Source organism: Pituophis catenifer, unplaced genomic scaffold (assembly GCF_029215685.1).
Source record: "Pituophis catenifer annectens isolate HBS135680 unplaced genomic scaffold, rPitCat1.0.hap2 SCAF_16, whole genome shotgun sequence".
In the NCBI taxonomy this organism is placed as follows: domain Eukaryota; kingdom Metazoa; phylum Chordata; class Lepidosauria; order Squamata; family Colubridae; genus Pituophis; species Pituophis catenifer.
The window spans coordinates 2,556,114-2,568,644 of record NW_027256896.1 but is presented as its reverse complement, the minus strand read 5'-3'; the positions used below and the strand labels follow the sequence as shown (position 1 = coordinate 2,568,644).

The 12,531-nt window shown below is 42.1% G+C and overlaps 1 protein-coding gene across 2 annotated transcripts in view; it reads right to left on the bottom strand.

Moving 5' to 3' along the window:
* PRKCB (protein kinase C beta) overlaps nucleotides 1-12,531 on the bottom strand; it is a 235,662-nt gene that overhangs the window by 101,879 nt on the left and 121,252 nt on the right. For both annotated transcript variants that reach the window (XM_070955146.1, XM_070955145.1), the window contains exons 6-7: nucleotides 8,279-8,435; nucleotides 6,278-6,412 (exon numbers count right to left, since the gene is read on the bottom strand). In XM_070955146.1, coding sequence (XP_070811247.1) covers nucleotides 6,278-6,412; nucleotides 8,279-8,435 — 292 coding nt within the window. The remainder of the gene's footprint in view (nucleotides 1-6,277; nucleotides 6,413-8,278; nucleotides 8,436-12,531) is intronic.

The window sequence follows — 12,531 nt, the reverse complement described above, 5'->3', positions numbered from 1 at the left end:
AATCCCTCCAGGAAGGGAGAATTCATGGAGGGCAGCTATGAAACCACAGAAGCGAGGAGATGGGCTTCCCAAATCTTACCGCATGTTCTGGTTTTTCCCACCCCACCTGGAGGCCTTTCAGACCATTATTCCAGGGCATCGCCTTTTTACAATGACATTTTAAGCTGGATTTAATTTTACTATCAACACGGCAAAGATCATATACAATCAGAATACTTATGTCCTTATTTAATTAAATCATTTATGAATAGGAAGTGTATCATAAACATTTTCTATTTTCCACGACTGATTACTTCAGCTACATTGGAAACAAGGCCCCGTATTACAATTTTTGGTTCACTTTTTTCTCCTCTAGAGAGGTTTCCCAATGTATTTGCCACCCTATGAAAATAGTCCAATCTGTTCTTGTTCCTCAAATTTATTTGTAGCTCTTCTTATGCTTTAGGAATATTTCTAAGATACAAATATTTTAAACAATGAAGCCTTAGACGATTAGTTTTTCTTCATCTTCATCATCAAAAGAAGGATGAAATATATAGGGGTGAAGATACAGACTTAGGACCTCTTCCAGATTTAGAAGGCAATGACATCTGAAGGGGGGGAGGGGTTCAAAACAAGCAAGAAAGGAGCCCCAGCGGTGCAATCAACTCCCCCACTCCCACCCTGCCCTCTGTCTGTGTGCATCATGCTGATGCATACATAAAAGGGGCTGCACTGATGTGGGAAGCATCTTATAATTTGTCCACATATTTAGGAAGATTCCCTAAATAGTAAAAAAACAAACAAACAAATGTTTAAAATTTTTAGTCCGACATGATTTGGCAGATAATCTTTGGAGATTCTCTGCCATCCAGGTCATGTTTGTCTCAAAGGTGATTTTTCAAAAGGCAGCTGGACTGTTTTTTCCTTGAGGAAGTTGCTTCCCTTCTCATCCAAGAAGCTTCATCAGTTCTGGCAGGATGGTGGGGATGATGGAAAGGTTTGTTCTGACAGGGGTGGGGGGTTTGGGGGTTGGAAGCAGTGGTGGGTTGCTACCGATTTGGTCCGGATCTTGCAAACCGGTTGTAATGGTGGTGGGAGGCTCTGCCCACCCGCCCGGACTTCAACACGGATGCTCTGTGCATGCATAGAAGCGCTGCACGCAAGCAAAGTGAGCACATGTGCACGAGCGCTCCCATTGTGAACCAGTAGCAAGGGTACCGGTAAGTGGAACCCACCCCAAGTTGGAAGGATCATATTTCTTTGCAGTCATTGAAAACGTGTTTTACATTTTAGCTAAATAATTCCTATTATTTAAGGATTACATTCTTCTGCTTTGCATAGTGTCAAGATTGAACTGCTTGCCAATGAACTGGAGGGAATGGAGGGCTGAGATTATGTGCATGGATTGTGAGAGCCTGGAAACCATCAAGGTCACCGCTGCAGGTGCTTGAGAAGGAGATGGACTGTTCCCATAACAAAAGGATGTCTCATAACTGGACAATGTGATCGCCCAGGGGTGGGGAGAAAGGGAACCTATTGTTTAACTAAGCAAGCATTTGCGTGGGAAAACCAGAGCTGGTTTTGTTTCTTCAGTGCCAAAATGGTGTATCCAATAAAGTTTTACTTTTGGGAATTCAAAGCTCCTGAAAGTGTTTCCTTGTTTTGGGTTCACTAGTCAGACAGTTGACACATAGGTTTTCAGCATATACTTTTATTATTCTTTTGGACTATTTATTACTTAGCAGTGTTTCCATATCTAAAGGGCTGCCACAAAGAAGAGGGAGTCAACCTGTTCTTCCAAAGCACCTGAAGGCAGGACAAGAAACAATGGATGGAAACTAACCAAGGAGAGAGCCAGCCTAGAACTAAGGAGAAATTTCCTGATGGTGAGGACAATTAATCAGTGGCTTGCCTCCAGAAGTTGTGGGTGCTCCAGCACAGGAGGTTTTTAAGATGAAATTGGACAACTATTTGTCTGAAATGCCCTAGACCATCCTGCAGGGGGTTGGACTAGAAGACCTCCAAGGTCCCTTCCAATTCTGCTATTCTGTTAAGATTGGATAGTTATTAATTCTAATAATTTTTGGTCTTTTTACTTGCTCCTTGGAAAATGAGTCCCGCTCTCCCTTTCAGGACATCAGATTAATTAATTGTTTGCTTAAACTCTCTCCCACAGTGGTATTTCCAGATCCTCATGAGTTTATTTTTTACAATGTGGTGTAAATTCCAATTGATTGGCCCTAAAATTACATTTACTTGTAATTTCCCTTTTATGAACACAAATCTACTCTTGTTGTCTATAATTAAACTAATAATCCTAAAGTCCAGTGGATTTGCAATCCAACTTGCTATTCTTTAGGGCCTTAAAAGTATCTCTGCTTAAAAAGATTCTTCATGGGTATTTTTAACTTTTTGGTACATTTCCTGTAGCCATAAAATATTCGGCTTGCTTTCCTTTAAGGCTTTATTAACTATTTTGTGCTCAATTTGTGTCTATCACAGTTCCATAAAACAGCATTCACTACTTTACAAAAAGGGACAAGTGCATATCCAGTGGTGGGCTGCAACTGGTTAACAACCGGTTCTGTGACCGCTTATGTGCAGCGTTCAAAATACAGCAATTTGAAGCTCAGCTGCTTTTAAGACAGCCCGGGTAAGTAGAACAGCGGAGGTGTGGAAATCAGCTGTGCCGCACAATTCAGCTGAGTTCTGATCGTCAGAACTACCGGTTCGCCTGAACTGGTCCAAACCGGCAGCAGCCAATCACAGTAAGGTAATTTGAATAATTTGCAAACTCTCCCTTTTATTTCCTTCTCTTGCCTCCTATCACCCTACCAGGGATGGGTTCTACCCAGTTTGCAGCGGGGCCGCGCACATGCGCTCTTCTGCGGATGCGCAGAAGCGTTTTGATGACATCAGGGTTGGTGGGAGGAGCCTCCCACTGGTTTTACTACCGGTTCTATAGAACCGGTGCAAACCGGGGGCAACCCACCACTGCACCCTACATCAAACCCACCACCTCCAAAAATGTCAAAACAATTGTATTCAGAGACCCTCTTCTGGGGTTGCAAGTTCCTTCATGCAAACAACCTTCTGTCTCTTCCCCTTGATCCCATAAATATATAGGTAGCCCTCAATTTACGACAATTGAGCCCAAAATTTTTGTTGCTAAGTGAGACATTTGTTAAGTGACTTTTGTCCCATTCTATGACCTTTCTTGCCACAGTTGTTAAGTGAATCACTGCAGTTTTTAAATTAGTAACACAGTTGCTAAGTGAATCTGGCTTCTGCATTGACTTTGCTTGTCAGGAGGTCGTAAAAGGGGATCACGTGATCCCGAGACACAGGAGGTCATAAAAGGGGATCACGTGATCCCGAGACACAGGAGGTCGTAAAAGGGGATCACGTGATCCCGAGACACAGGGTCATAACTATGAACCAGTTGCCAAGCATCTGAATTTCGATCACATGACCATGGGGATGCTGCAATGGTTCTTAAGTGTGAAAAACGGTCATAAGTCACTTTTTTCAGTGCTGTTGTAACTTTGAACAGTCACTTAAATGAACTGTTGTAAGTGGAGGACTACCTGAGAAGAATTCTTGAAAAATAAAGACGGGAAATCTTTATTTCTTTCTCTTATTCCCCCTCTTATTTACTAAATTATGTATTAAATATTAAATGTAATCCAGTACTTCCATACTCAACATGATTCCCTCCTAAATATTTATTCCTTTTTATTGGAATTTCTTTCCTCCTGAGTTGATCCTCTGTTCTAGTCGAAGATCTCTTGCCATGCTTGGTTTGTTAGTTCAAAATATATTAGCTTCATCTCGTTCAACGTACAGTAGAGGTAATTTTTTCTTCACCTTTAAATTAAAAATTAAACCAGAGGGGAATGTTCAGTGGTAGGTTTTCTAAGGAATTCATTCAAATATTTCAATTAACTCCTTTTCTGGAGACTTTTCAGCAGGCATTTCTTGATGAACGTGGACTTTGCAGGGTATCCTTTCATTGTCCTAGCCTTCTGCATAATATATTTTTAAAAAACAGGAAGTGAGAATTTATGATGGCTCCATTTTTTTTTATTACCCAGGAATTTCTAGCACCTGGATCTCCTATCTGGAACACATGTTCTGTATCCTGAGGATTCTGAGAATAAATCATTGAATCGATTTACTCCAAAGGATTATTTATCCCATTCTTTATGCAATTCTTTAATATTTTAATCCCAGTGTTGCCATAGCAAAACTCATCTTCCAAATATATAACTCTTTCATATTAGCCTTGCAACCTTCTTTTGGCTGCCTGGATTGAATTTGAATTCTTTTCAAATTCCTTTATTTGCACGATCAGAAACACTTGAAGGCAGGAAAGAAGCAGTGGATGGAAACTAATCAAAAAGAGAGCCAACCTCAAACTAAGGAGAACAACTTGCCCCCAGAAGTTGTGGGTGCTCCATCACTGGAGGCTTTCAAGAACAGACTGGACAGCCATTTATCTGAAATGGTATAGGGTCTCTGCTTGAGCAGGGGGTTGGACTAGAAGACCTCCAGGGTCCCTTCCAACTCTGATATTCTGTTAAGAGGGGCTCCAGGTGGGCTGTGAAGGGGACTGCTCCTCCATTTGTCAGGCAGGAGAGTGGCTGCTGCTAAGAGGAAGGGAGCAGGCAAGGGAAGGAGCTTCTCTTACTAAAAAGAGAGAATAACAGAATAAAGTTATTCTGTAAAAAGGACAATTTAGGAAATTTCTTCTTGTACTTATGAAATTATTTCTGTCCATTCATTAATTACATTTTTTTTTCAACTCAGCCAGAATTTTAGTAAAGAGGGAGGAACAGTTTCATTGCCTTCCTTAACTTCTAAATCCTTCATATCACCCTTACTGATTGTTCCTCCTCCTCTGAGTTCTGTTCCAAACAAATCTTTATTTTCTATTTTCTTCTTAGAAATGTAGTACCGTAGATTTTTTTTTTTCCCCTTTAATGATTTTTTGTTCTTTCGGACATCCTTGAACATTTTGAGCTTTGTCGGGAGAGGAATAAAATGTTTTTTCCCAGTGTAATTAAACTGGGGAGATGCAAGGCAGGCCGGAGACAAATTTATCCAGCTTAGCATAAAGGCTGCGTGGGTGGAGTTGATCAAGCATAGATCAATTCTGTTCCATGAGTGTAGTTGGATCCTCAGAATAAATGAACAAATCATCCAGATGAACTATCACCTAGCCTGACCTAAAAGATTTATAAATTTTACACAGATATACAGATTGAAAGGTAAATCAAAAGCATTGCCATGCTTTCAAATTTTTCAGAAGAGATATTTATGGCTCTTCTTCATCCAAATTACAATATAGTGCATTTTCTGACACTGGTTAAAAAAAAACATGCTTTCTGTAGTTGTACTAAGAATTTAGAGAACAGTGATTCCTAATGGTTACAGAGCCACATCGGAGTGTGGAAATGGCCTTGACGAAGGTATCAACACCAGCTCAGGTATGGAAGGGATGAGCGAGTCAGAAAGAATATTAAGATTGCTCTGCCTTGATTTTCTTTGGTATGAGAGTAGAGGATAGAATCTCTGTCAGGCTTTGAGATACCTGTCTCAAAGGTGCTTTTTCCAAAGGCAACTGGACTGTTTTTTCCTTGAGGAAGAAGAAGAAGAAGAAAGGATGGGGAGCAGTGGTAGGTTGCTCCCAGTTTGCACCGGTTCACAAGAACCGGTAGTAAAAATTTGTAGTAGTTCGGAGAACCAGTAATAACATTGGCTGGCCAGGCCCCCGAACCGGTCCCAGGTCCGGTCGCTGCTCGCTTACCCCGCCCACCTCATCAGAGGCTTTTTTTAAAAAAACTTTTAGAAGCATTTTTTCTACAACCTCTTCGGCCGAAAAAATGCTTTTAAAAGTAAAAAAAAAAAAGCCTCTGATCGTGCGGCTCAGCTGGGATCATCAGAGGCTTTTAAAAGCATTTTTTCTACAATTTAGGCATTTAGAGTTTAGGCTTGCAATCCTAGCCATGTCCAGGGGACATCGCTTGGTGATGCGTGTCTGGATAGAAGCAGAATGTCCCAAACTCATCCTTAGGTCAGAAAGGCTCCTGCAAGATGTGCAGCCTAAGTAGACTAATGGCAGCAATTTCTAACATATTTCACGAATGTATTTTATTTATTGGCTACCCAATTCCAGTGGGATTCCCCAAAGAGCTCCAAACACCCCCATGCAGCTTTCCCCATTTATTTTCTCCACCCCCGTTTTTATTTAACCAGAGAGCCACCGAGGGCCCAAGAGACAAAGCCACCATACCAGCCATCCACTCCGGCTTTCTGCAGCTCTGAAATGCCAAAGGACAGAGATCCCATAAAGTCATTTCTGCTGGTCAGATCCCAGTCCCAGATCTCCACCGACAGTCGCCTGCCCTTGTCGGATTCTTTCAACTGGCTGGAAAAAACAGAGGGAGGAGGAGAGAGAACAGATATTAAGATGCTACTTTCTGGGGAAGGGGCTGCTTTCAGCAAGCTTCCATGCATTCCACCCATCAAGAGTAGCCAGTGCCCTTAATGCTGACATTCTAAACTAGGGATCTCCAAACTTGGCAACTTTAAGACTTGTGGACTTCAGCTCCCAGAATCCCCAAGCTAGCTGGCTGAGGAAATCTGAAAGTCCACAAGTCATAAAGCTGCCAGGTTTGGAGACCCCTGGTCAGACAAATGAAAATGTTCAAAAATGTCAGTTTCGGATGCCACAATGTTATAGTATATTTTTCTGAGTTACACTGACTGGTGGAGGGGAGGGGGAAAAATCCCACTTCCCCATTCTCTTTCTTAAAATGCAACATTTTTTCCTCTTCATTAATTCTAGGAAATTGCAGGTAGTTAAAATCCTGCCTTGAGGCATCTGAGCCTGCAAACTATAATAAATTAAGCAGGGATGGATGTGAGATGGAGACCCCTGAAAATCCCAGAAAATTTGGCAACAAAAAACAGACAGAAGATGGAGAATGGAACGATGGAGGGACATGTTAAATCTAGCTTTACTTTCATGCGTGGCAGTCGATTTCTCTCCTCGGGCACCCTGACAGCTTGAAGCTCAGCACGGCTCCCTTGCTTGCCAGCACTTTGCCTCTTGCAGAGAGGCAGCATTGGCACAGAGAGGGATTTGGGAATGGGTTCCACCCCCTTAATGCTATGCTGCAGCAGGCCCCACGCTGAGGGAGAAATCTCAAAAGATTGCCCAGGAAATTAAGGCAGGGAGCAGAACTTCTTGGAAGCCTCCTCCTTTTGTGGAACACCATAGTTCCACCTAGGTTACTCTTGTCTATGTTGTGAATAACAGAATAACAGTGTTGGAAGGGATCTTGGAGGTCTTCTAGTCCAACCCCCTACTCAAGTAGGAAACCCTATACCAGTGATGGCTAACCTTTTCCGGACCAAGTGCCCAAAATGCAATGTGCGCGGTCCCCGTGCATGTGCCTGCCCCTGCACATGGAGCCCTGCATGCACCCCTGTGCATCCTTGCATGCCCCCTCTGCCCCACTGCCCCTGCACATGCCCTGCCCCCTCACTTGCGTGCGCAGACCCACACATGCATCCCGCCCCCCACGCATGCACGGCAGAGACCCGACGAGCAGCTGGCTGGCGAGAGGCATGCGTGCATGTGTGGCAGAGCTGAACTGGGGCAACAGCTCATGTGCCCACAGAAAGGGTGCTGCGTGCCACCTGTCGCACACATGGCATAGGTTTGCCATCACGGCCCTATATAGTACCATTTCAGACAAATGGTTATCCGATCTCTTCTTAAAAACCTCCAGTGTTTTTGGAGTCAAAGCTGTCTACGATCTGCAATTGGGGAAGGGTCTTTTCCTTCACCTGGCATGTGAATATGGGATTTTCTGCCTGGGTTCTGCCTGAGTTATAGTCCCTTTCTAGTTACCTACACAGTTGAGGATCTGCAGGAAGGGATGACATGAGGTTGTCCAGCAATATTGTCCTCTTTCTTGACCTTCTGTTTTAAGATATGGCTAGCAATAGCAATAGCTCTTATATACCGCTTAATAGTTCTTTACAGCTCTCTCTGAGCGGTTTACAGAGTCAGCCTCTTGCCCCCAACCATCTGGGTCCACATTTTCCCAACCTTGGAAGGATGGGAGGCTGAGTCACCCTTAAACTGGTCAGGATTGAACTCCTGGCAGTTGGCAGAATTAGCCTGCAATATTGTGCTGCATTCTAACCACTGCGCCTCCATAGCTCTAGATGCCCCAGATACCCAACACCCAACCTTCAAATGTTGCATCTAAGCAATACTCACAATTGGAAGGTCTCATTCCACTCAGGGTTCAAAGAACATTTGATGGTTTTAGTCTTCTGTTTGCTCTCGCTTTTTGGATCAGGTATGAGTTTGAGTTTCACATATGGGTCTGACAAGCCATTGGGATCCATCGGAACAAGGTTTTTAGCATCCCGTACTAAAACAGAAAGAAAGAAAAGACCTTAAATGGTGCAAAGGGCAACAATATCCATTCTCTCGTGTATTTACATGAAGGAAAACTCAAGGGGCTCAATTTGTGGTGACATGTCCTGCCACAGGTGAAGCAGAATTAAGTCCTCCAGAACAATTACATACAACGTGGCTTATTTGCAGAAAAAATAAATACCCACAGCCTGGAGAATCATTATTTTCTGTGCTGTGTTTGTGTGTATTCAGTACCATGGTAATCCACTCTCCAATTATCCCGCACTCCATGTGCTGGCAGATCTTTATATATTCATTTCTTTTCAGTCTTTATTTTTAACTCAGAATCTTTTAAAATGGAATTGTCTTTTGCTGCTCCTCTGAGTCACCCAGAGGTCTCTGGTCCAATGAAAAAAAAAAACCCTTCACAAGGAGAGAAAAAAGAACCTTCCCACTGGTGTTTCGGACTTAATCTGGCCATGTTATCTGTGCAGCATCCATTCCATTTAGGATGTCAGGAAGCAGTGAGAGAGAGGGAAACTCTGCTTGTCATCTTGGTCCAAGCCTCTTCTCAAAAGACACAATGTTCTCATTGAGAAACAGCTGCTGAAGCTGCTCAGCCATCCCTTAAGTGCTACTTATATAACAAAATGCAAATTAATAACATCCCCACCATTAATAAACATCTCAGACTTGGGCCAAGAAGACAGGACTGAGTCCAGCCACTTTCTGGGTGAACAGTCAAGGGCATTCTGGCATCTGTAGTAAGGAACACCCCGTATCCAGAGATGTCAGGAAGAAGGGGGGGGAGGCTGCCATTTGACTCAATGATGCTATGAAGATACCCATTATTGGGCTATCAAAATGTCAATAGAAATGAAGAGCAACTTTGCTGTAATTAAAACGTGATGAAGCAAGGAATTAGAACCATCTTGAAATAAAAGAGATGGCCATCACAAAATTATTCTTATCTAAGAAATCTCTTGCAAAGAGTCTCTGGTCTATTTCAATTAACAAATGGACAATTATCTATTCCATGAATATTAAGACACGTGGATCTATTTATGCCCAACAGTGTAAAATGAAAGATTTTAGAAGGAGCCCAGAGGAAATGGAAAACACAAGTACTGCACTCCAGAACAATGCCTGCCCCTGAAAGAACAGTCCACAGATGGATGGATGGATGCCACTTCTTCAATATCAGCAGCTGGCAGAAAGATGTATGCATTTAATGCATACTACATTGCAGTGAATTTTCCATAGCCAAATATGCTAATTGAAAGATTAGCCCTTTAATGACTTTTAGCAAATACAGGCAATCATTGGAGATTAAGAAAAATGGGAAGGCCCAGATCAAATCTGTCCAAAATATTTGGGTTTTATTGAAGTCACCAAACCCAAACAGCTGATGGAGGTCTATCAGCAGAAGCTGGACCCCATCTATTTGGGATGACTTCATTCAGATCCCTGCCTTGACTGGGTAGCTTTGAAGATCCCCTCCAACGCCACGATTAATAAAAGCCCAGCCACAATGCACAGATCACATTGGGAAAGACACAAGCAGATTCAAGAGGCTACTGGCATCCTTAATGAGAAATGACAGCGACACTATTTCCAAGAGAAGACGCCTTCCTTCAGAAAGGGAGAATGTTGTCCAAATGAGAGCAGAGCAGACACATTTGCATAATAGAAGGCAATAACAGTTGCAAAAAGGATTACGGACATACACAACTTATGTAAATAAATTTTAAAAGACATGGGAAAATGCAAATAGCCAATCCCCGGAGAACAAAAGACTTGAAGAAAATCTGAAAGAGGATAATGAGATAGCACATCAGCTGAACACCGTCTGTGCACCAGTTTTCATTGAAGATGAAGGGCAGCCAGTATTCATTTCTCAACTGATTTTCTCAAGAATGTGTTTTAGGAACTCAGAAAAACCTTGTAACAACAATGAAGTTTGCATCTTTACTGACAAGCCCATTGCTCTTTTAGGTTCCGGTGCGCTGGCCAGCAGGTCTTCATGCACATGGGAGCACCTGAAACTGGAAGAGCAGCTGCCCAGTGCGCATGCGCCCACCGGGAAGATCATCATCCGGTTTCCAGCGTGTGCATGCACACCAGCCACCTGGTCTTTGGGTTTCTGGTGTGCACATGTGCACGAATGACCTGGTCTTCGTGTGCGCATACGCATCAGAAACAAAAAGATCATGTTCCTGGCATGCGCATGCGCACTGGGCGGCTGCTCTTCCGGTTTCCGGCACTCCCACGTGCATGAAGACCAGCTGGCTGGCGTGCCAGAATCTGGAAGAGCAACGGGCGATGGCTTGCGTACCTGGAGAGATGGCTCTGCATGCCACTTCCAGCACATGCGCCATAGGTGTCCCATCACGGAACTAGTCTGACACTTTCTAATGTTGACGTTCTGCTGTTCACAAGTTACATCCATTCAATTGTCCATGACAGACAATTGCTTGGGAATTTAATTTAAAATCCAGACTGGAAGAGCTCCTCTGTCTTTTCAATCTTGTAACATTGTTTTGTTTTACTGTAGAGGCTTCTTTGAACAAAATAAATGCATTAACTGTTGTTTGCCAATTTGAAAGACTTTGGGGGTTGAAATTAGCACCATTTGAAATTTTGAAAAATATCTTCAGGGACCAGGCTAGAGACTCGGAGACCATGAGCTCCAGTCCTATCGTGGGAAAGAAGGTGGCCAGGTGAGCCTCAACAGTCATTCCCTTGAAGTGCTAGGAAAGAGCCAACAGCAAATCACTTCCCAGATCTTGCCAAGAAAATGCAGGGATTTGTCCAGGCAATCACCAGGAGTCCACACAGACTATATATTCATTTTAATAGTCACAACCGATTCTAATCAGGAGAGTTTTTAAATTTTCCACCTTTTAAAACCTTTTTTATAAACTTCTCTATATAATTTTGTGCAATTATTTTGAAATATATCTTTGTTACTGCCTGACAAATACAGTCCCAAATACTTCACTGAATCCTTTGTTCTCTGGCAACCTGACTTTTTCTGCACAAAGCTTTCTCCTTCTTGGGATAAATGTCTCATTATTATCTTTGATTTTTGTGCTTAATTTTATATCCTGAGAATTCACCAAAACCTTTAATTGTTTTCATCAGCTGTCTTATCACCCTTTGCAGCTGCATAATAGTTAGTACTACTTTGTCTGCATAGCATTTTAATTTATATTCCTCTCCTTGAATCTTAATGCATGATATTTGCTTATCTTTTAGAACCTTATTGGCTAGTAAGACTAAAGCGATTGCAAATAGTGAAGGAGAAAATGGACATCCTTGTCCTGTAGCTTTGCTTACTGAAAAATCTGTAGAAAGTGTTCCATTAGTCATGATCTTTGCCCTCTGCTGCTTATAAATGCACTTAACTCAAGCTTTCAATTCTTCTTCTGGATTTCGTTTATTTAATACTGCAAATAGGAATGACCATTCCAAATTGTCAAAGGCTTTTTCTGATCTAAAAGAAATATTGCTGCTTTTTTCGCTTCTTGTAGATCTTTTCTATTCCTTTTATTATAAATCTGCCACTGTCCTTGATATAACCTGCTTAATCCATCTGTATTATCTGGAATATAATTCTGTAAACATTCAGCTATTAGTGTAGTAAAAAAATTGTAATCAACATTCGATACAGAGATTGATTTTTATGTGACTTGAGTTTTTCCAGATGATTGCTGTCTTACAAATCAAAGATACACCCGCTTCTTTTTATGTCTGTGGTATTTCTTTTGTTTCTATCATTTCATTTTGGTTTAATCTTCCCCAACACAATTCCACTAGGAAATTGTGAAGAGCAGGATGAAAAAAGTGGATTGAAGCCTGAGAGTTACAGGAACATGGTTGGGGAAAATCTGTTTACTTTGAATGAGTTTAAACTCCAGGGACTGATGAATAGCATTCTAGGGTAGTGAAATAGCTGGCTGATGTATAGTTGAACTATTACATATTGCATTTAAGAAACCCAGGAGAACAGATGGATTTAAGTTACCAGAAGGCAGATTTTGTTTGAATTTTAAGAGCAAAATTCTGACAATGACAGCAGTTCAGCAATGGAACCAATTATGCAGAGA